This window comes from Aplysia californica, unplaced genomic scaffold (assembly GCF_000002075.1).
Source record: "Aplysia californica isolate F4 #8 unplaced genomic scaffold, AplCal3.0 scaffold00570, whole genome shotgun sequence".
Lineage (NCBI taxonomy): Eukaryota > Metazoa > Mollusca > Gastropoda > Aplysiida > Aplysiidae > Aplysia > Aplysia californica.
Window position 1 is genome coordinate 423,005 of NW_004797840.1, and position 23,637 is coordinate 446,641.

The window sequence follows — 23,637 nt, forward strand, 5'->3', positions numbered from 1 at the left end:
CATGGAATAGTGCACAGCCTATGGCGTTTGTTTTTAGATTGCCTACTGTGGGCTATGTTTCGGCGCTATTCGGCAGGAGCACATTTGAGATGTGCCGTCTTATTAATATTAATGTATCGTCAAACTCTCTACAAGTCTCGTTATCGCTTGGGTTATCCCATAGAGCGATTTATAGGTCAGGTTTCCACTGTTGACTATCCTGTTATGTTTAGATACAGCCAGGGGCGGCTCGCGGGTCTAAAAAGTGGGCGTGTACAATTAAGTTAAAGCAGGTTGAAGATAGTCAAGGGCATGTAAATTAGGTGTTTTCTTCATCCTACCTGTTTTGAGAAAATCTATTTGAAAAAGAAGATTTCCTTTCGGTCTTTGGCTGGAACAAAAGTGTCCATTATTATGTTGACGAAGTTGGGCATGCTGTCAATAATGTCCTTGTGGATCGACATAAACGTACGTCCGTGCGATTTCTGGTATTTTGCATACTTCTCTAAATGTTGTCTCTAACTTGTAGTCCTTCAGAGTTGAATAAAGGCCCTGGATTATACATGTACGACACTGAGGAGATTTAAATATTTCATTGCTATGTAATACTTATAATTCTCTTTGTAATTTGATTTTAACAAAACAGTAATATTTCTGTAAACGATCCTAAAAGAACTGTTGGAAACGACTTTTGATACTCCTGGAATTTGGATGAATCGCAGATTGAGAGTGCATTGATTTTATTTTGCTTCAAGAAACTGTCACAATTTGAATAACTAATATAATATATCACAGGCCTGCTTTGCAGCAATTTCGTTAGTGTTATTGTGTTCGCGTCTCTTGTAAGCGTGTTTCTCTGTTGTCTGTCTTGTTGATGGAACAAGTATACTGTTTCTCATTTCATCGACAGCTTCTTTAAACATGTCTAGAACTTGTTAGGCGGCTATGGGCGTTGTACTTCTGTGTTAGAGGATCCCATAAACAGCGTCAACGCGCGTATATTAATACTTTGTTGAAAAAGTGCAAAAAGAAAGAGAAATGTCTCGCTCTTTAATACATTCAGGATACCATCGTGAACGGACTTATCGTCCCAGTGCTCAGACTGAATTTCTTCAAGACAGAGCTGGATCTCACCTTTCCAAATGAAAACTAATTAGTCGAGACTGTAAATTCCACCTTGTTTCAGACGGCCATGGAATATTCCGGTGACAAACGCAGATGCATTTTGTAGAGTGGGCAAAAAATGTCGAAGAGCCTGCATAGCATTAGCGAAAAATACCTCAGTTCCCCGACAAATCACCCTTTTCATGACCGTGAAGGGCGAGTTGGTGAGTTTCACAGGACAAAATACATTAGATAACTTTGCACAATACGTGCCTGTTCTTTCTCACCAGTTCTTTAATGTGAGACGTTGCAATGCGATGACCTAGAGCTACGACTAGCTGCGCTGCTAGGTCTACTTGTCCGAAAGTATGATACTTAAAGGCATTTTTACGTGCGCTCTTGATCACTTTCGACTTTAATGCGTTGTTTCACATGGACAAGATCAGCAGGGGCGAAGCGTCTATATAATCAAATAATCACTGCTTCCCTTCCTAATTTTGAAACATTGTCGCTGTCCAATTCATCCTTAAACGCAAACCTCTTAAATTAAATGTAAAAAGACGTTCGTAATCAACAATGAACAGTATGTCTAACATTCAAAACGGTTTCACGGCCTCAGAAATAGCCTCCTCACCCTCTCGGGCCACTCCATAAGCAGTCGCAAGCTTTGATTAAGTAAGCTTAAAGTGAGTCTGGAAGAGTCTACCAATAGATTTGAAGGGAACATGTACATATAGCAGTCCAAGCTGTTTCATTGCCACATATACCCTGTTCACCCCTTTGGGGCCACAGTTAAAATCAATCTCAAGCCCTGCTTATGTATGCTAACTAACGCTGGTCGAGTCTACCTCACAAATATGAGGGGAACTAACTCCTAATCTCTTGACTGCTGCGTGTGCTTGTTTTTTTCCCTCGACTTTTTACCGTCCTATAATCAGATCGTGACCTCGATTATGACACCAGCTCCTGGCCGCGAAAGGCTAACAAAAACAGCCAAATGTGGAATTTAAAAAATGATAATTGTCATGTTCTACCAAAGAGTTAGACTTACTGGTAGATCTATAACATATAGATCTAGTACTGACATCTCTGTTTCTTTGCTTTGTGTTTGTGTATTCACATCTAAAGTTAAATTTAATTTTAGTTGGAACTGATATTTAATAAGATATTTTCCCGATTATTTTGGCGGTTGAACATACAATATGAATTCCGGATTTGTTTTCATTCACAACTCAGAGTCGCCGCCTCGAGTAAGATTCTTGTGTGATATCTACAGGCCATATCTGATACCGTTTCACTTTGATTACCCTGTCAAACAAGTCAGCCTTCGCCCCTGAAGATCAGTAAAACCTGTCTTAGACTACTTAGGGTCCTCAGTTGCAAAAAGCAGACAGGAGAAATAATAGGCCTAATCTAGGTGTACAAGGAGTATAATTTGTTGTGTAAGCCACTCCACTTTTTATTCATTGTACCATTTTTATGTTTTTAGTTTGGTGAAGACTTAATTCATTCACTCTCTTCTTTTTACTTTGTTTGGTGAACTGAATTTATTTGCAATCGACTTCATTCATCCTGCATTGGAATACGCACTCGAGTAATAAAACTTTCACCACTGCACCATTCCAACTTCTAACACAATGACCTAATTACGTCCTGTTGACCTCGCTCGAGTTCAGGGTTACAGAAGTTGGGCTAGAGATATAAATGGCAAGACAATGGACCAATCGCACATCGCTGGGAGCACTCCGGTGGATTGCTCCAAAGCTATCATAATACGGGCATTGAATTGTGTAGGCTGTCGTGAACTGGTTTGAGATTGCGTTATTTTTAGACTGCCTCTATGGGCTTTGTTCGGCTGGTGCACATCGAGATTGTGCCGCCTAATTAAGGGGGCGGGGGGGGGGGGGTTACATCTCCAAAGTCAAAATTCGGCTCAAAATCATGGAATTTGAGTTGTAGGCATTTTTAGCTTCCTCAGCCTCTCCTACAACTATTTCATCGCATAAGAACCCCCCAAAACCGTATTTTTTCCCATACCAGGCATGTTTGTAACCGCCATTTCCTCATTAAGTCAGTAGTTTATTTTTCTTTATCGGCCGTTTTCTCAAAACGCGACTTTTCTCTATACTTTTTTGAATAACCCCACCATTTTTCATCCAATCTTCATGAAATTTTCACAGAATGAAGAGAAGAGGTAATACTAAAGATTTGTGTGTTGAATTTTTGATATATGGAATAGATTTTTGTTGGTGGTGTCTGGAGTGTGGATTTTCACGGATTTTTCGAAAACATGAATGCTACCTGAGGAAAATATTCATAAAAAATTTTCTAATTCGTTTAGGAAAAAAACAGCAAAATTTTTAGATCTAATGTTTGTGAACACGCATGCAAAAAAACCCCAATCAATTTCCATGACCGAAAAGTGCGGTATTCATTACGTAAGACATGTCAATAAAATCCAATATGGCGGTGTATCCATGGAAACGAAACTTTTTTCTCAAATTTGATTGCGGATTTTAAGACTCATTACTATGCTTGTTATATGTGTGAAATTTGGTAAAATTCGGTCCAGTAATAAGCGAGATATAGCCTCCAGGTGTAGCGCCCCCCTTCTTAATATTTATGAACTAAGAAACTCGGTCAAAACGTCATCGTTGTTTGGGTTGTCCCATAGAGCATTTTCCGAGATAGATTACACCACCGGACATACTATTTTTTTTACTTGGGTGAAGCAAAAGAACTTGGTATGTTATATTAGATGTTGTAGAGCTGTTGTAGATGTTGTAAGGAGCGAATAGGCTCTGGCGAGGAACTTGTACGTAAAATTGATTGGGTGATGGATAGTAAAGGTTCTTTTGTTGTCACCTTGAGGGTGTTGTGCGCTAAAACTTTTGGGCGGCACTGCACGACCGTGCTCTATATGGACCAGCCGCCCCTGGTCACATCAGTGGCAGAAGATATTTGGAGACGTCTTCGGCGAGCACCCAGGAACTACTCGGAGACGTACTCTCGCTCACAGATGCGCTGCTTAGGGGGTCAAACTGCGTATTGTTTGCTGCAGATCACACATTTAAATCCACTAAAACTGTCGCAAATCAATTAAAAAAATAAAATAAATTCAAACCTAACAGCAAAATATCAAATTATGGGTTAAAAAAGGGGGGCATGCCCCCCCCCCCCCCCCCCCCCGCGATTTATTCACTTGATCCAGTAGCACAAAGCATTTTGATTGGTCTATCTCCGACGGAGACGTCTCCGAATAGATACTGTGCCACACATCACAGACGCTGATGGGAAACAACATATGAACACAAAGACAGAGATGGGGGCTTTTGTGGCATAGAGGTTAAGGTGTTCACCTCTCATTCAAAGGTCCCGGGTAGCGACGGAAAAATTTTGTTCTCTAAAACTGTTTCCTATCACGTCCATGCGTTTCACCTCCTTTCCTGCTCTCTAGTAATGTTCTGTCATCTGCTTTCGTCTCTACTTTCTGGGCCCCCCCCCTTTTCTCCCCCACCCTCCTTTGGGCTCCTGACTCTTTCTGGAGCCTTTCAACTGCTACTCCGTGGCTCCTTTTTACTGCTGTCTGTCAGCCACACCCCTGATCTTCTGGTAGGAAAGATCTACACCTAGCCTTCTCGGAAAAGGGCTAAAAACCTCGGAGGTCTCGAGTGCAAGTTGCGCACGTTAAAGATCCCTTGGTGGTCTAAAATCGATAGAATAGGCTTCGACCGCTACCCGTGCGAAATTCTAAATTTACTACCAACTGAAACCATTTAATGTGTCCCACGTGCTTATAGGACCGTATGCAGTTGGGAGTGCTGTAAAACACTTATTAAAAGAAATAAAAATTAAAGGTAAGACAGATAAACGGAAACAGCAGGAGGAAAGTAAAGAAACAGGACTCTTCATCCACCTGCATTACTAGCATTAAAGAATAATGTACAAAGAAAAGACAGAGGAAAGATAAAATGACAGGTGTTTAATGGGAAAGGAGTAAACGACATCAAAGCAACCAATAAGAGGAGCAACGAGAAAGTAACATGCACACAAAAAATGGAGAAGAGGAAGAGATTTATATAAAGAAGACAGACGTTTGATGGGAAAGAAGGAGCTAACCACACCAGAATACCAGCCAGCCATCCACCCATGTTTTTTGAGCATGAGGACAGCAAAGAGTCTTACCATTACATTACAGTGGCCAGTCAGTAACACAATTACAATACAAATAACAGCAAATAAATTACAAAAAGAAGAAAAAGACATAAGGGTATTATATTTTTATTGTAAAAAAATGAATGAACATTTATGTATGTACAAAACTATTTCACCGAAAGTATGCAGGAAAGAAGGAATGTTGTTTTTATGTGAGCCTGTGAAACACTTGTGTACACAACCCTTTCAATTAAAGGAAAGATGGAATGTTGTTTTTAATATGAATACATCAAAAGGAATGTTTGATGGCTGAAACAACAGGGTAAAGACCAATTCATATAAGCATGACGAAATAATGCATGAGTCCAATATATTTTTTTAATGATTTGAGGGAATAAAATATGTTTCAAAACTTCTTGGTCAACAATAAAAGGCATTTTTTATATATATTCTATTATCTACTATAAAAGGACAGATACTCTTTGCACAATGCGCTCAGTACTTTTGGGATATTAATAAAGATTGTAAAGCAGCGCACAGGGGTTGCTGTTCAGCAAGAACTTGCGCTATACAAATGCTATTTATTAATATAATTTTTAGCTTCTATCCATACTTAAAAAACCAGTGATGATATGAAATATAATATACAATAATGAGGCTGCTATTTGAAGCTTGCTTTGTACAAGAAAGGCACCTTGTCAGGTAGTCATCAGAATTACACAGAAAGACCACAGAGAACTAATGACGCACAAATAATTTCTTTACACGCAAACATAAGCCTTTTGTTTCTGTGTCTGAAAAATATTCTAACATTTTAGTACATATACAAAATTACTAACCTGTGCACTCTTTTTTCAATTTTTTAAAAACTGGAAAGGTAGTTGTACAGTAAGTTTTTTCCAGCAGGTTATTATCAAAGTTTTTAAAAAAAGCATTGATTACTGTAAACTTAATCAACTGGAATGTTATATATTATTACTATTATCTTTATAAAAAATGGCATACCATAAATGCACAAGACAATTTACTAAAACAACATGACTGCTACTCGCCCACTTTGGGCATTAGGTTGAAATGTAATGATCTAAAAAGGAGAAAAACACTTATCTCATGCGAGTACCAACCATCTGCTTTCCACATTTACACCACATCATCATGACTAACCCATGACACAAAGAATTGATTTGGAGTAAATGTTAAAAAAACCAAAACCCAGATTTTTCAAGTCTGATTTTGGAAAAGTGTCTCTTACTTAAAGCCTGATATATGTCCCCCGTACCGCATTTCCTTTTGAATCAATGAGTTGTGTGGATTCAGAAGAAAAACTCCTAATCTAAAACAGAAACATCTTTTTTCTTTTAAAAAACAATGGCTGTGATGGAACTCTTTTGTAAGAAAACTGACGGAAGCGAGGGATATCCATAAAACAATGGTAATTTTGAGTTAGACTTTATCATCTTAAAAAAAAAAAATTACTGACGTCTGTGATGGAACTCTTTTGTAAAAGAAAATGTCATGTCACATTTAGAGGTGCTGCTCATTGCGTCGTCTACAAATCAATCTCTCTTGTCACAACTCCACTGGAGCCACTCTCAGACTCAGGTCGTCGGCTCATTCCGGGATGGAAGCCGATGGTCTGAGGGGGACCACCGAACCCAATCGCGGGCGGATGTGGTGGGGCGTACATGGGCCTTGTCTGGTACGGTCCCGATGCTGCCATCACAGGCTGCATTCCATAGGATCCTGGCCCATAGTTCTGAGGTGCTGCGTAGACAAACTTTCTTCCACCCTGTAGGAAGAAGGAATACAAGAATTCAGTTATATTCTCATCTCTACGACTACACTGCCTGTCATTTTTAAAAGTGCAGCATATGCAGTTTATACAATTTGACATGACAGCCAAAGAACAGATTGTTGGTTCCAAGAAAACAACATTTGTTTTAAGGATAACGCAGTCTAAGTGATTACCAAAATTGCATTCTTAAAATTATTGACTTAAGATGAACAATTTGCAAATAGCTTGTTTTCTTGAGAACAACATTCAGTTTTTTGGCTCTCCTGTAAAATTGTACAAAATGCATACTGTCCTTTTTAAAATGACGACAGTACACATAACCTTCAATCAAGATGAGGACTCATGGCGCTAGTAAAGCTTACTTGTTGCCATAATAAGGGGAACATGGATTTCCTGCATGGTACATAGGCCTACTTCTGTATTAGTATTAGTAAAAAAAAGGGAAGGAACGCCAGAACAATTTCTAACCATTTCTGTTCTGACATATATATATAGGCCTATCTATCTCTTAGCGCACATCAACACTTTAGACAGTGGGCAATGACTATAATACAACCATTGGGCCTGATGTACTCTAAGGTATCGAATAAGATTTATTTTCCCTTATCTAGTATCTTTTACTCTTGTGGTAACAAAATAATTGCATCTAAAATATTTAACGCACATATGTTCTATAAAGTCTACAACATGCTCTGTGCACTTAACAGCTATTCGTAATCGAACAGTTACCCCACTTAGGAACAGATATTAATGTGGTAGATCTAGTGCCTAGTACTGACTTTTCATTCAATCATTTTCTTCCCATCATAAGTCTGTCCATCCTACAGGGAGGCAATGTGACCATGTAGTAGTTCCAGACCAAGGCCACATTGAGTCATTGATTGAATTTGCATCAACACCAAAGTTCACCCAGCTCCCCCCCCCCCCCCCCCCCCGTACACACCATGTGACAACATAATAAAAAGGGTACACAATCAATTTCTAAGGCTTACTGAGGGTCTTGCTGGGGCAACAAATCTTTTTCCTCAAAGGTCACACAAACCGCTCAGAATGGAAATCATAACTTTAATAACCAGTGCTCATTTCTAGAAGGATAAAAGGAGTTCATTATGACAACATTTTTGTTGTTATATCACACCGCTGCCAATCAGCATCCCTGGGGAAGGGGGTGTGGGGAGTGTATGTGTGTGTGTGTGTGTGTGTGTGTGTGTGTGTGTGTGTGGAAGATGTGGCTTATTACCTTTGCCGATCGGTGACCCGTGCGTACAAAGTGTTAAACTTAAACTCACACACTTCACTTTACTTCTGATACTCACAGTGGGAGCAATGTCATTCTCGTGGGGATCTCTGACTTGTCTCATCTGCTGGTATCGAATACCCTTCAAACTTTTGCCAGTTGTTATGGCTTCGAGCCAGAGCATCACGGCAGAGGCTGTGGAAAAAACACCATTAATACAACAGGGGACTCTCACGGTATAGAGGTATGATGTTCGCCTCTCATTCAATAGGTCCCGAGTTTGAACCATGACAGCAATCAGGGCTCCCCATTACGCATTAAACCTGCAGATTACTCCCTTAAAAGTTTTGGTGGTGCGTGAGCGTTACTCTTTAAAATTTCGTTTTGGGGGTTTGTAAATGCTTTAAAATGTAAGTGATGAGCATCTAGCTAGCATCATTTCCCCCTTTTTCTGTTTTAAAATAAAGGAATACACATGGACAAAGTATAAGAAAAAAAATCAAGACCTGAAAATCTGTTCGTTAAAAGCACGAAAGATTGAAGTTCCTTAGAATGACAAGTTTTTTTTATTTATAGCTACAAAGCACAGCCTCCCCCTTCAAGGATGTCGCAAAATTTGCACCTTTCTTACAGTTTCATGAAATTCAAATACGTAATTCCTTCCTGACAAACCAAGTCACATGTTGAGTTCTATGTCCTTTCATTAGACTCACACCCAGTGCAAACACCTCTTGGACTCAATCGAACTAAATCGGAGCCAGCTAGATTTTCGAGTATGTATGTTCTAATAACACTTCCAATCTTCGGCAATTATATGACCTATTTGTGATGATAGTGCTGTAAAATTCCCCCTAAAACTAAAGTAAAAAAAAAAAAGGCCCAAGACTTCCAGAATTCCGGTTTCCTATGAAAGAGATGGGTGTCGTGGGTGGTTGCTCACGTGCGGCTTGCTTCTTCTTTCCTATAAAAAATCCATCTTACTGTCTGGTTTGTTCCTTCTTTCCTATCAAACATGTATCTTACTCATCTCTCCTCCTCCTTTTTTGTGTTTGTTACTCTCTTGTAACACCTCAAATCTTCGGCATTTATATGTCCTTATTGTGTTGCAAGTGCAGTAAAAAGCTAACTAAAACATACCCCCCCCCCCCCCCCACAAAATAAATAAATAAAATAAAAACCAACAAAAAAACCCAACCCCAAACATGTTTCTTACCAACACACAGCAAGGCTCCGAGTGCAGCGATGTAAAACGCCCAGTTTGGTTTGACGTACGGCGTGAGGTGCGGCTCGACACGGTACAGCTGCGTGTACATGGGGATCATACGCCACACCTGGTTCTCTGTGTAGTCACAGTCCGAGCTGGCGGTGCGGACACCGTTCTCGTCAGTTTGATCACTTGGCTCACAGTTGCTTTGTAAAAGCAGAACTCCGCAGAAGACAACTGCAAGAATCTGAAACAATGCTGAAAAAAAAAACAAAGATGGGGTGTGAGTGGTTGGGGGGGGGGGGGGTGAAAACAAAATTCTGCTATTCAGTTAGAGCAAACAATGAGTTAACACCTAGGTGGCCACCTCTTAAATAGATTGTGTCATGGCGCAGTGGAATTAGGCATTCGAGTGGGTGGTTGGCAGGTGCTCTGGTGGGGTTTGCTCCTTCTTTCCTTTTAAACGACTATTGTCTTTATTGCTCCTCCTTTTTATGTCTGTTACTCTCTTGTAACACCTCTAATATTCGGCCCTATTATTACCTCATTGTGTTGCAAGTGCCGCAAAAAGCTTACTAAAACATTTTTAAAAACCCATCAGGCGTTCGTCAATTTTTGGGTATATGGAGTTTTTCATATCATCTTAAAGCTTGTTCATTTGTCTTACTTTCCATGAAAAAAAACAAACCCAACCTATCTTTTTTCAATATAAGTCAAGATATTTGCAATTGGAGGAGGTGGGGGTCACCTGGTTTCAGAGGTAAAATAGGAGAGAAAATGGCTACCAAAGTTTGGTGATTCCCATCATTTGAGAGTCCTTGAAAACAGAAAATTTGCATTTTGTATGCCTTTCATAAACGTTTTTCAGTAAAATCAACACAAAAATGTTTTAAATAGACATAAATGGTGTTGAGCCCCCCCCCCCCCCCAACAAATATTTGATACAAAACACCACACAGGCAGGAAAACGCCTGTTTCTTTGATTTTATTATAATTTCAACAAGTGCCTGATTTCACCACGATGACTCACAATGACACACCGCCTGCGTCATTCCGCACTCCAGTGGGTTTTCCAGACAAAGCCGTTATTTCAATAAAGACAACAAGGTGCATCTTACAATATAGTTTTGTTTTTATCTTTTATTTTTTCCTTCCAAGTTTTAAATTATTTTTTTTCTATTATCCAGCACTCCACAAAGAGATTTGGTAGCGTTGTTGGCCTGGTGGTTAGGCTCTTAGACTCACAACCGTAAGGTCATGGGTTCTTTCCTGGGAAAGACATTTTACACACATTTTTCTCACTTCATCCAGGAGGAAATGGGTCCCCGGTTACAGTTATAGCATAGCTGCCACTCAGGAATTTCAAAAAAGGAGGAAATTCATGCGAACTCGGACGCGCGCTCTCCGAAGGCTGGAGTAAAACCAGTGAGATCCAGAGGCAATATATACTGGAAAATGTAGCCTATGGTTTTGGAAGGGAAAACTGTCATATTTGTTAACCATAGGCAACTGAATTAAAATGTATTTGAAAAAAACAAAACCCAACAAAGGCACTAAGTAGACTAACAAGCATTTGAGTCAATTTGACACAGTTTGGACTTGGTGACTAAAAATCCAGAGTTTGTTGCAAGCTGGTGTCTTATAAAAAGATTTCTTTCTCTTTAAACTTGTACATCGATGTAGAGCGCGCGCAGTATTGGATCAAAGAGGCAACACCTTTGCCGCTGTACTGAGCACTCCTGTACAATTGCGGTCCCGTTTGCACTTAACTTAGTATAGTCCCTCTGTAGAGTGTAGATCTAACCTGAATTAAAATTACAGCCTAGGCTATCTAATCTAGATCTAGATATCTAAATATGTGTAAATCTAGATTATATCTAGATCTAGATTCATTTCAACAGCCACAATAGACAATAGCCGTCATGTAAACAAACGGGACCGCAATTGTACAGGAGTGCCGCGGGCCGCGATTTCTTTATCGCACCAAACGCAAAGTGCAGCAAGCGGAGCTCCTTATAATTATTTTTGCATTCTGCATCAACTTCTCTCGAATTTCCGCCGTTTTCAATGACAACTCGGCGCGCTAACGTCTCGATGCCCGTTCGACACTTTGTTGCTCCACAATAAACAATGTGAAACTAACGCTCGGCCTAGAAGAACGGAAGTAGAAAGCTACGGGCGGACATGCGCAAGCTGCGTTTTCGTCTCTCTCCCGGTTCGGTGTTTTCCGCGTGTAAAAAAGTATCGCAATTTGCGACCGAGAGCGGTCCCGCGGAGGAAGGTGGAAAGTAGCGGGAAAAGCTAGATGAAGCGGAGTTTCCGCTATTTAGCGGAAAAGTGGCAGCTATGTTATAGACAGTGAAAGATCTTGTAAGTTTGCTAGTGTTTGAGTGGGTGAAATCCGCAACTTGCACTGTATGCTTCCTGAGAAGCCAAGAACGTTTCAGACCTTATTTTACAGTCTCCTGGGGTAATAATAGTTGTTACGGGCATAGAGCTTGCTGTAGAGCGTGGATATGCGCTATCAATTATTATTATCATTATAGTTGTGTCATACCGCGTGAAACCTGTAGCTTGCACTGTATCCTTTCAGGGAAGCTGAGAATGTTTCCTCTGAGTGTTCTATCCAGGGGTAACAATAGTTGTAAAGCCAATAGGGCATGCTGTAGAGCGTGGCTATACGCTATATAAATGCAATTAATAATATTATTATTTTATCAACATTATAGATAACCATGTTTTATTTTAACATACCTCCCACAGTTGCGGCCCCAGCCAGCATTATCGTGCCAGTGGCGGAGCCAAACCTTCGAAACACCAGGATCAGCGTGGCCACCAGGCAGCATGTAATGATACAGTTCCCGATGATTGAGCACACTTGAGCAAAGGCAAGAGTTTCTGGAGAGATAACACAGTGAACAATTAGAACATTCATAACACAGTGAAAAATAAAAATAGTCACAACACAGTGAACTGTTAGAACATTCTTTAGTTTTAGTTTTAGTAGAGGTTTTACGGTGCTCGCAACTGCATAAGGTCATAAGAGCGCCAGAAGATTAGAGGTGTTACAAGAGAGTAACAAACAAAACAAAAAAAAGATGAAGGGGAGATAAGGACAATAGATGTTTGATAGGAAAGAAGAAGCAAACCACACCAGAGCACCCGCCAACCACCCACTAGTAAGAACAGTCATAACACAGTGAACAAATGGAACATTCAAAACCACGAAGGTCTAATCTAAAATAGTCTTTTAAAATTATTTCTGTTCCTGTGAAACAAAGATGGTAGCAACTTAAGAAAAAGAAAAAAAAAAACTGCCTCTACTCCTCAAGACAACAATGAGAACAGACATGCAGCTATTACAGAATGGCATCATGCAGAAGAGTTAACACTCAGAAGCTACAGGATCGCTAACAACACTCTCATCAACCCAAATTAGATCGTTTAAGAGGCAGGCTGCTACAACATAGTCCATCAGGGCCACCACACTCCAGCAGAAAAATCGAAATAACCGATAAAAATTCTCCCAACGTGGGAATCGAACTCGAGTCGCCTGCAAATGACGGCAAAGTGCCTAACTAACCACAACACCAGACACTGGTGGTTGTCTAGTTTTAGTAAAAGTTTTACAGCACTTGCAACGCAATAGGGTCATATAAGTGATGAAGATTAGAGGTGTTACAAGAGAGTAACAAACACAAAACAGAAGGAGGGGAGAAAAGGACAACAGATGTTTGATAGGAAAGAAGGGACTGACGGTTGAAGGAACGCGCGAGGCTACTCACTTGGAACAACATCCTCGTTGCTGAACTTGTTCAGAAAGATGAGGTTGTCAAAGTGATCCTCTCTCATGAAGAAAATGCCCGTGTTTATGGTAATCCCCGGCTTTTCCTGCATTTGGCCAAATGTACCATCCTGCTGGCTCAGAACCAGCTCAAACCAGAATGGCATAATGGCCATCAGAGTGATCACAATGAAGGACACCAGCAAAAGTAGAGCTGACAGAGCCAGAATCTTCGAGTCAAAGATGTACCTGGAAAATATATATATATATACATATATATATGTGAGGCATTATGGTGAAATCAGGCGCTCGTCAAAATAATTAAATTGAAGAAGAAATAGGCATTTTCAACAAGTTTGGCGATTTTTATCGAAATTTTGTTCTTTCGCTCCACACCTTTTATGCCAATATAAAAACGCATTTTTACTGAAGAACGTAGATTAAAGGGACAAATTATGTGATTTTTTTTTTTCAGTTTTCGAGGACTCTGAAGCTATTGAAGTTACCAAACTTTGGGGGCCATTTTTGGTTATTTTTACCTCTGAAAGCAAGCAACCCTACCTCCTTCAATCGCAAATATCTCAACTTTTGTTTAAGATATATGGGTATTATATACGGTGAAAGCAAGGCAAATGAATAAGTTATCAAATGATACCAGAAAGTGGAGACGAAAACAGACGACAGAACATGGTTAGAGACCAGGAAAGGAGGCGAAAGTAAAAAAATTTAGAGCAGAAAACTTTCCATCGCTCTCCGATTTTGAACCCGGAACCTACTGAATGAGAGGTAAACCCAATGCCTTTCGACCACGAAAGCCCCCTAGACACATCAGAATGATACAGTGACGTGTCACAGAAAAGTGCCTCACCACTACGTCAATGAGTGTGGTATAACATTGCAGATCTCATCATAATTTTAGTGATCTTACACAGATGACCTGACCTGACCATCAATGATTTATTTATAGAGGCACCAGCCATCCACGTGTCTTACACAGATAAAAATGTAAAAATGTACACACAAATCTTACCTGAACGTCAGGTTGTTGAGGGAAGAAAATAATGGCGGGTAGTTGATTCTCCGTGGTGGCTCCTTATAAGTGTAAGGGCTCGCGTACATCGATGCCGACGGCATGATGGCTGGGAGTTTGTCGCCGAGAAGCCCACAAAAAATCAGATCTTACGCTGCACCGAAGGAAGGCGAAAAATCCAGGAGTATATTTGTCACTGGTCACACTGAAAGAAAAAAGACGAAAAAGTAAGTAGGATTTTTATCATTGCACTAGGACTTTTAACATAGTACTGCAAAGTCTGAATCAAAATGAGCACATAATAATCATCAAATGGCAGTTAGAACAAAATATGGCCAGCTCTATTTCTCCGAACGGTTTCCGCTCTCGAGATTTGTTGATAATAAGCGAATGGTGTGGCCTGTGTGTGTGTGCATGTGTTAAGTGTGAACGGTGGGTGGAGGGATTTTTTTTCACGAAGAATTTTAGTTTTTGCTGGGTGACTAAATGCAAAATAGGTTACTGCCAAGGCCGAGCAGTCTTATTTTCTCGTAGTACCTTTTGAAGGTATTTTCAAATAAAGTATAGTCCAGGAACATTGCCCTAACCACAACTGAAGTACCTGAATATTCAGAAATTAAAAAATCTCCAGCTCTAGAAAATGAATTCAATGCAAAAAATGCTTCTTCCCAGTCCTCGCAAAATGGCAGAAGGCTGTCATCGTTATTTCTCACCCGGGGTGAAAATAAAAATATAATATTATTCTCATCCGGTCTGAGAATGCAAGCAATGGATTTTTATTCTTAGGTCTACCTGGGTATTGAGAACTGGTAGGCCTACATGTAGGCTAATAGGATGATAGAAAATAATTTGTGAATTGTAAGAGTGACCCTTCGTGACCTACCCCAGAGCACTGGCCGATTTTTCTAGTCTCCCTCGGTGATTGTTATTGTTTCATTTTTTTAAAATCTTGAGAGTATGCACATATATCTTCACCAAAACTCTAGACACAAGTGTAGATCAATAGTCTAAATTCAGAAAGCAATTCACTTGCCAGAGTCCTATGTTTTTTAAAACAATAGCCTTAGCCTTAACTTAAAACTGTTTAATGAAATAATGTTAGATCTAGAATCTAGTAATAGTTTGTCATTGTAAAGATAGAATTGGCATAATTTGTTTACAACACAAAAAAACATCTTTAATTGTTATCCCTAACAAAACCCACGATTATTTTTCTAGGCTTATTTTTTCTTAATTTTGATTGGTTAAACCATTCAAGAGTTAAGTTTTCCCATTACAGAACCAATAGCAACAAAAGGTGACGCTATTTGGTCAAAAGATATGGTTTCCCCCCAAATCGACAATAGTCGCCTCCCGCGCTCGAGAGCTGGCCCGCCCGTTGGCGATTTTAGTCGCCTCCCGCGCTCGAGAGCTGGCCCGCCCGTTGGCGATTTTAGTCGCCTCGCGCGCTCAGCGGAGTGAGATAGAGGGAAGCGAGTTTTGTCACCTGGAGCGCTCAGTGACAGGGGTCCTATGATGCCCGAAACGAAAAAAATGGGTGAGAATAGTAGGCTGTTGTTATTCTCACCCGGTGTGAGAATAGTATCAATTTTCTTCTCACATCCTCACCCCAAGTGAGAATAATCACTCCGATGGCAGAATGAAAGGATGAAGCCTAAATCTCGCAATGAAGTGTATACAGACCCAGTAACCGGGAACAAAGTCACGAAGTATACAGACCCGGCAGGGGAACTCTTTTGTGATTTCGGAGAGTTTCAGCGCCCAGACTCGGTAGAGTGTGTGTGTGTGTGAGCGAGAGAGAGAGAGAGAGAGAGAGAGAGAGAGAGAGAGAAGTGCTAGCTAAATGTTATGACATGCCCCAGTTGGCAGGAGGGAACGAGAGAAAGATAGAGTGGGAAATAGGTGGGGAGAAAGAAAGACAGAGACAAACAAAGAAAAAGAGAATGCGAGCGACACACAGAGACAGAGGAGAGAGATCGAGAGAGAGAGAGAGAGAAAGGCAGAGAAATAGAGAGGGTGACTGCTCGATTGAAATTATGACATTGTTCTTTTCTTCAAATTGTGATTCCCCCAACTCCAAAACGGAGGAAAAACGATCGTTCATCGAAAAGATATCCGCAATCTTCATAATTTAGATATCTATAGAGGCTAGCCTCGAAACTAGATCAATGATTTATGTTTGTCTGTCTAGATCTAGGCCTGGGCCATAGGTCAAGAAGAACCTAGGTCTACCCTGAGCCAAGAGGGCATTGAAACTTTCCGAAATCACAAAATAGTTCCCCTACCGGGTCTGTATACTTTGTGACTTTGTTCCCGGTTACCGGGTCTGTATACACTCCCATCTCGCAAATAACCAAAAAATCTCGAGATCGGAAACCATTATGAGAAATAGAGTTCAACTTTATTTTCTCGCACATTCGGAGAAATAGTCACTTCGAAAAAATATAGGCACTATTGGTGTAACCGTGCTGACTTGAATTTCAAAGCACAATACGATAAAGGTAGTACGGCTAGACTCGCAGTCTAGCCGTACTTATTCTTAATATGATGGCTAGACTGACCATTTACAAAAAATAGGCCTACTGAATTGTAAATATACATTTTTAGTGTGCAGTACCTAAAGTATTTGCATTTGAGACGAAACCAGGTGCCTTAATGACAGTGCATGTATTTTAAACCTCCTGTTTTCTAATATTAATAGGGCTTAAGATAAGTACGGCTAGACTGGCAGTCTAGCCATACTTAAGTACGGGTAGACAGCCAGGCTAGCCGTACTTAATATTGATGGCTGAATTATAAATGAAATTTTTAGTTTGCAATGCCTAAAGTATTTGTATTTCAGACAAAACCAAAAGATGCCTTACTGACTTGCATGTATTTGAACCTGAATAATTACTAGATCTAGATCTAATGAGACCTGTGTACTAAACAGGCTTGAGTCAAAGGCCAAACCTAGATCTAAGTACGGCTAGACTGGCAGAAAATTTTTTAATAAAAATTAAAAAAACCCAAAACAATCAGGTAATCATGGTAAGGTCATCATCAGACGCACACACAAGTTCATAGAGCACGGCCGTGCAGTGCCGACCAAAATTTTTTAACTGTTCAATTACGTAAAACACCCAAAATAATATTATAAAAGAAGCCAGAAACAAACACTAGCCAAATATTATATCAAAACAAGGTCCTCGCTGCGTCATAACTCATTTCTGTGTCTATAGCGCCGTAAAACATCTACTATGCCATACCAAAGTCCACGCGCTTTAGCTAAACATAATCGAAGTGGCTAGCCGTACTTAAGTACGGCTAGACTGAGAGTCTAGCCGTACTTAAGTACGGCTAGACTGCCAGTCTAGCCGTACTTAGATCTAGGTTTGGCCCTATCGACTCAAGCCTGATAAGTACACAGGTCTCATTAGATCTAGATCTAGTAATTATTCAGGTTCAAATACATGCAAGTCAGTAAGGCACCTTTGATTTTGTCTGAAATACAAATACTTTAGGCATTGCAAACTAAAAATTTCATTTACAATTATTCAGCCATCAATATTAAGTACGGCTAGCCTGACAGTCTAGCCGTCCTTAAGTACGGCTAGCCTGGCGGCTCTAACCCGTACTTAAGTACGGCTAGACAAGAAGTCCTTCCGTACTCTAGGTACGGCTAGACTGCCAGTCTAGCCGTACTTATCTTAGGCCCTATTTACATTAGAAAACAGGAGGTTTAAAATACATGCACTGTCATTAAGGCACCTGGTTTCGTCTCAAATACAAATACTTTAGGTACTGTACACTAAAAATGTATATATTTACAATTCAGTAGGCCTATTTTTTGTAAATGGTCAGTCTAGCCATCATATTAAGAATAAGTACGGCTAGACTGCGAGTCTAGCCGTACTTAAGTACGGCTAGACTGCCAGTCTAGCCGTCATTAAGTACGGCTAGCCTCTTCCTAACATAATAGATTCAATAGTGTAACCTGACCTATAAACCGCTCTTGGGGATTATAATCCAAGCGATGACGACACTCGTAGCGAGTTTGGCGGTACATTAATATTAATAAGCCGGCACATCTCAAATGTGCTCCTGCCGAAGAGTGCCGAAACAAAGCCCACAGTAGGCAGTCTAAAAATAAACGCGATAGACTGTACGCTATTCTTTGCCAATATTATGTGAGCCCCGGAGAAATCCAGCGGAGTGCTCAAGTGAATTGTGATTGGTTCATTGTCTGTCTTGCCACTATTTTAAGCGACTCTGTGACCATGAACCTGAGGGAGGCGAACGTGACCGTCCTATGAGAGTTGTGCTTTTGAAAGGTTTTGTAGCGGAGTAGTGAAAGTTATTTTATTGAGTGTTAAATTCCGACAAAGGATGAACGAAATTGATGTTTAGCTAACAAACAAATTTGATCTAGAATCTAGATCTAGATTCTAGTAGGAAGTGGCTATTCTCATCCGGGGTGAGAATAGAAAAATGATCAACCTCTCACCCCGGGTGAGACTTGCCAGCGTAGGCTATTCTCACCCGGTGCGAAACAAGACCTGCTTTTCCTCATTTTGGAATACTGTCTATCGGTGTGGATGATCAAATTGATAAAAGCCAAGAAAAAATTACGTTATAGCACAAAAGTAAGCTAATTTGATCGTCTTCAAAGATGCTATGGCTCACTGTTTGAATCGAGCCGAACTACGCGGGTCGCCATTTTGTTTTGCCCGGAAGTTCTCGCAAGATCTACTCCTCCCCCCTCTCTCTTTCTGAATACTGTCTATCGGTGTGGACGATCAAATTGACCAAAACAAAGTTAAAAAATGATGTTAAAACACAAAAGTAAATTAATTTGGTTGTCTACAAAGATGCTAGAGCTATTTAACTTTTCGAATCGAGCCGAACTACTCGGGTCGCCATTTTGTTTTGACCGGAAGTTATCGCGCTACTCCTCTCTCCCTCTCCACTGCCCAAAGACAAAATTGTACGCTTTTAGTAGGCTACAGTTGTAATGGAACGTTTGTTCACGGCACAGAATTCTACAATTTTTGTTATCACAGTGTAGAATTCTGTGGTTTAGGGTGAACGCAAAATTTGTTGGCCTAGATCTAGGCTATAAAACGGTGAACGCGCACCGGGTGAGAATAGCCAAAAGACTCGCCTGCACTATTCTCACCCCGGGTGAGAATAGAGGTGGCCATTCTAGTACTAGAAATCAAAGCGACAAGTAAAACAAATGAAAATAAAAGCACGAGGTCCTCCATCACCAACCCAAAGATCCTTCATTTATACACCATCTCATTTACTATGCCCTTGACTAGCTTCAGCATGTGATAGCTTAATTGTGGGCGCTTTTTCGGTAGTTCCCACCCCCCTTATTTGATTGAGCCTGACCTACATCTAGATCTATACATTTGATTCGCGGCAAGCTAAGATATCAAACCTAACAACTGCAAAACATTAAATTGTGGTAAAATTCAGGGGGGCATGCCCCCCTGAAACCCCCCACCATGTTTTTATTACGTCAGGGGGGCAAGCCCCCCTGAAACCCCCCTACTCTTGGGGCCAATACCGGCAAATAACAAATGCGGGGTGGGAACTACCGAAAAAGCGCCTAATTGTGCACGTCCACTTTTTAGCCCCACTAGCCGCCCCTGGTCATCATTAATGACAAGTCACAAAAATGCTATTTCTGGGACACTTGAAAAAACATTATACAGGCCTTGAACATCTTTCTTTCACTGATAAAAATTACCGTTCTATTAGAATCTAGATCTAGATCTAGTTCGACTATGAATTTTGTAAACTATGATTAAATATATGAATTATGAATTCAGGAAGTGACCTACTAGATTCTAGATCTAGAGTAGGCCCGCATCACCGCGCTACTGTTTTGGTGCGCAACCCCCGGTCTCCTGCTTTGTTTTGGATAAGAACAGCGAAAACGAGGTCATTTTCTGTGAGCATGCGCAGAATGCAGCTTATTTCACTTTCGTTTTGGAGGTTCCTGTCAACACACGTGATTCTACGGTGTCGGAAAGTTTTGCCCCTTCATATTAATGGTTTTCGTAACCGGTATCGATCAATTTACTAAGCGCTTGAGTAGTCGATTATTTAGCACATCTAGCTAATCTAGCTCTAATGTATCGTAGAATGTATACTAGAATCGATAAATACTATCGCAGGCTGCTTCTTAATGCCCAGGAACGTGTTAGATAGGGTTGCGCACTGAAGAGGACAAAATTTGGGCAGTCCGTTTCGTGCGCAATATCGGCTTTTTTGCTATTTGGCATTGATAGTGTGGCTTCTAGGCCCTTTGTTTGTTTTACTTATTAAGTTATTTCTCTATGACCTGCATTGTGCACTGAAACAGACTGTTTTCCTTCCATTTGGATGCATTATATTGCCATTGGAAGATGATAAGTTAATGTATTCATGTCAAAATTAATTAATATGGAAATATAATCTCCAAAATGTTCAATTTCTTCTTTTCATGTCTTTTTCTTCTTCTTTTTTGCCCTTTTCCTTAAAGAATACTAGTCTAGGTATAGTCTAATTCTTGTTTTCTTCTTTCACTTCCTTGTGTCCACAGCACCTTTCTTTTTCAATTTCTTCTTTTCACGTCTTTTTCTTCTTCTTTTTTGTCCTTTTCCTTCTAAAATACTAGTCTAGGTATAGTCTTATTCTTGTTTTCTTCTTTCCCCTTCTTGTGTCCACAGCACCTTTCTTTTTATCCATTATCAAAACACATACACAAGGTGTAAGGAAATCTCCTGTCAGGGGGCGCACAGCTCCCAAAAAGAACACGCCTAATTGACCTTGGCCTTCCATTATGGTCAGTACAGGAACTTCTTGCAAGGAAAAGAAGACAAAGCAAGGATAGAGAAAGATGAAAAGTGTCAGAAAAGAGCTAGATCTAGATCTAGAGCTGTAAACATGGTACTATTGCGCACCAAACAAGACGATATGTTGCACCAAACCAGAAACCTTGCGCACCAAACCAGACACACGTTACCAAACAAACACCACCACAACATATAGAAATTTTAAACTGCTGTTACAGTAATGCGCTACACCGTATAGAGAGGAAGTTTTTCTAACTTCTGGTGAAAAAATCATGAAGATCGACCTGTAACTTCCAGAGATATCCACAAAAGATCGCTTACTGTATATCGCACCACAGGATGTACTCTATATATATATATTATATTTAATAAACATCATTGCAAGCCATCCCAGCCCCAAGAATAACTCATTGACAAAGTTGTTGAATTCATCAAAATCACGGTGATGGACAACTTTTCTACAATTTTTAAATAGAATTGCGTAATGGAAGTGTACAAGAGTGATTTGCATGCTAATTCTATTCGAGGGTTAGCTGAGGAAAAATTTAAGTTTCCCCAACCTACCTGATTCAGGCCACCGCCATTTTGAACACGGAAGTACCAGGCACCGGAAGTCTCACCTGCTTGTTTTGGGACGCTGAACAGGTACAAAAGTAATCGAATGCATAATTTGAAAAGGTATCGAAAGGGTACGATCTTTGTTGGGTTCACAGAGTTCTACACTTGGGTTTCAATTTTCATATATATTTGAACAGGAGACATCTATTAATCCGTAAAGTGAACTCCATTGCCAAAGTAGTTGGGTTCATATTGCGTTGTCCCTTTTTTCCCGTGTGTCATAGGCTATTATTTGAATAACTATCTGTCTGAAGGCTTAATTGTGTCTGATATTACGAATAAGCCCCGCAGCGATACCTGGTATCCCCCAGAGACAATGACTTATTAATTCACCCAGAGAGATTCACCTTCCAATATGATAATTGGTTCATAAAGTTAAATAAAAAATGTTTTGGGTTTTGTTAGGGTATTTTTTTTTGGTCATGAATATGAGGCAGTTTGGTACAGAATATCTTTTTCAAATCTGTAGTGGAATCTACAAAATAAATGTCCAAACCAAGAGAGCAGAGAGCCCAATATTTAGTTTCAGTAAGAGTTTCACGGCACTTACAACACATATAGGTCATACTATGTGCCGAAAATCAAAGGTATTGCTAGAGACCAGCACAAAATACAAAGAAAAATAGGACACGATATTATAAGGACAATAGATTTTGATAGAAAAGAAGGAGCAAATCACACCAGAACACCCTCCAATCACCCACAGGAACCTAGGAAAAAAACTCAAAAAATAATTGACAGGAACAACTCAAATAAAAAAAAAAGATCATTTGATGGTGATGATTCGGACCAAGGTAGAACTTTTAACATTGTTACTGCAAACGCAGTGGTATTGCATGAGATTAGCATGAAATATTATTGATAAAAAAAATAGGAGGAACTTCATTGCGGTACAGTATGTAATTAACTGAGCTGAAGGTACGCCTTTTGGAAATTTGGCAGTTCCGCGCAACTTAAAGATTCACGCTAAAATGTGATTGTAATTTGGAGAAGTTTTACGCCCCAATCAATACAATTTGGGAGGCAGGCTGCCTGTCTGTGGTGTTACTAGAGAGTAGTAACATACAAAGAAAAGTAGAAGGAGAGATAAAGATGAAAGTTGATTGATGGGAAAGAAGGATCAAACCACACCAGAGCACCCACAAACCATCCATGACAAAATAAACAATAAATAGTTTTGGTCAAGAAAATCTTTAATGGTATCACATACATAAGAACAACTTTATTATAACATATACATATCATTTGTGTACATGATATAGTTTTTGCAATGTAACCTTTTCATTATTAATACCTTCATGGATCTCGAAAGATCGGTGGGGTGATAATAATACACAGTTAAAATTGGAAAAATGTTCACAGTACAATAATACTAAAAGAAAAACAATGACTTGCTCGCAGAGCTATTATATATAATAATATATATATATATATATATAAATAGCTTTTTGCAGTTCAGCTTTCAATATTCAATATAACATGAGTCTAGAATGACCCAGGATGAATGAATAAAACCCGGTTTTGAACAGAGAGTACTTTCTACCTATCGCACAAACACATAAATATGGTTTTATTTCTATTATAGCTACTATATGTGTCACGACGTGGTGGAACCAGGCGCTCGTCAATTCTTTTTCGTCAATTCTTGGGCATGGGGAGTTATTGGTATCACCTTAAAGCTTGGTCACTTTTCTTGCTTTCGATGAAAGAATTACTAATTTATCTTGAAAACATGTCAAGATATTTGCGATTGAATGAGGTGGGGTCGCCTGGTTACAGAGGTAAAATTAGTGAGAAAATGGCCCCCAAAGTTTAGTTATTTACAAAGCCTCAGAGTCCATGGAAACCGACAATTTACATTTTTATGCCTTTAATAAACATTTTTCAATATAATTCACACTTAA

General features: G+C 39.8%; 1 protein-coding gene across 2 annotated transcripts; it reads right to left on the reverse strand.

The window, feature by feature from the left end:
• Positions 1-5,348: 5,348 nt before the first annotated feature.
• Positions 5,349-21,776, reverse strand: LOC101845193. 2 transcript variants are annotated; one of them, XM_005107033.3, is made up of 7 exons: positions 21,680-21,776; positions 14,289-14,493; positions 13,260-13,507; positions 12,229-12,372; positions 9,484-9,732; positions 8,350-8,465; positions 5,349-7,027 (listed from the first exon to the last, which is right to left on the reverse strand). In XM_005107033.3, the coding sequence occupies exons 2-7, from the start codon at positions 14,390-14,392 to the stop codon at positions 6,788-6,790; spliced, it is 1,101 nt and encodes a 366-aa protein (XP_005107090.1). In that variant the 5' UTR covers positions 14,393-14,493; positions 21,680-21,776; the 3' UTR covers positions 5,349-6,787. The 2 variants fall into 2 exon arrangements, with proteins under 2 accessions (XP_005107090.1, XP_005107091.1); XM_005107034.3 differs by lacking the exon at positions 21,680-21,776 and adding an exon at positions 15,775-15,813.
• Between the last annotated feature and the right edge of the window lie 1,861 nt (positions 21,777-23,637).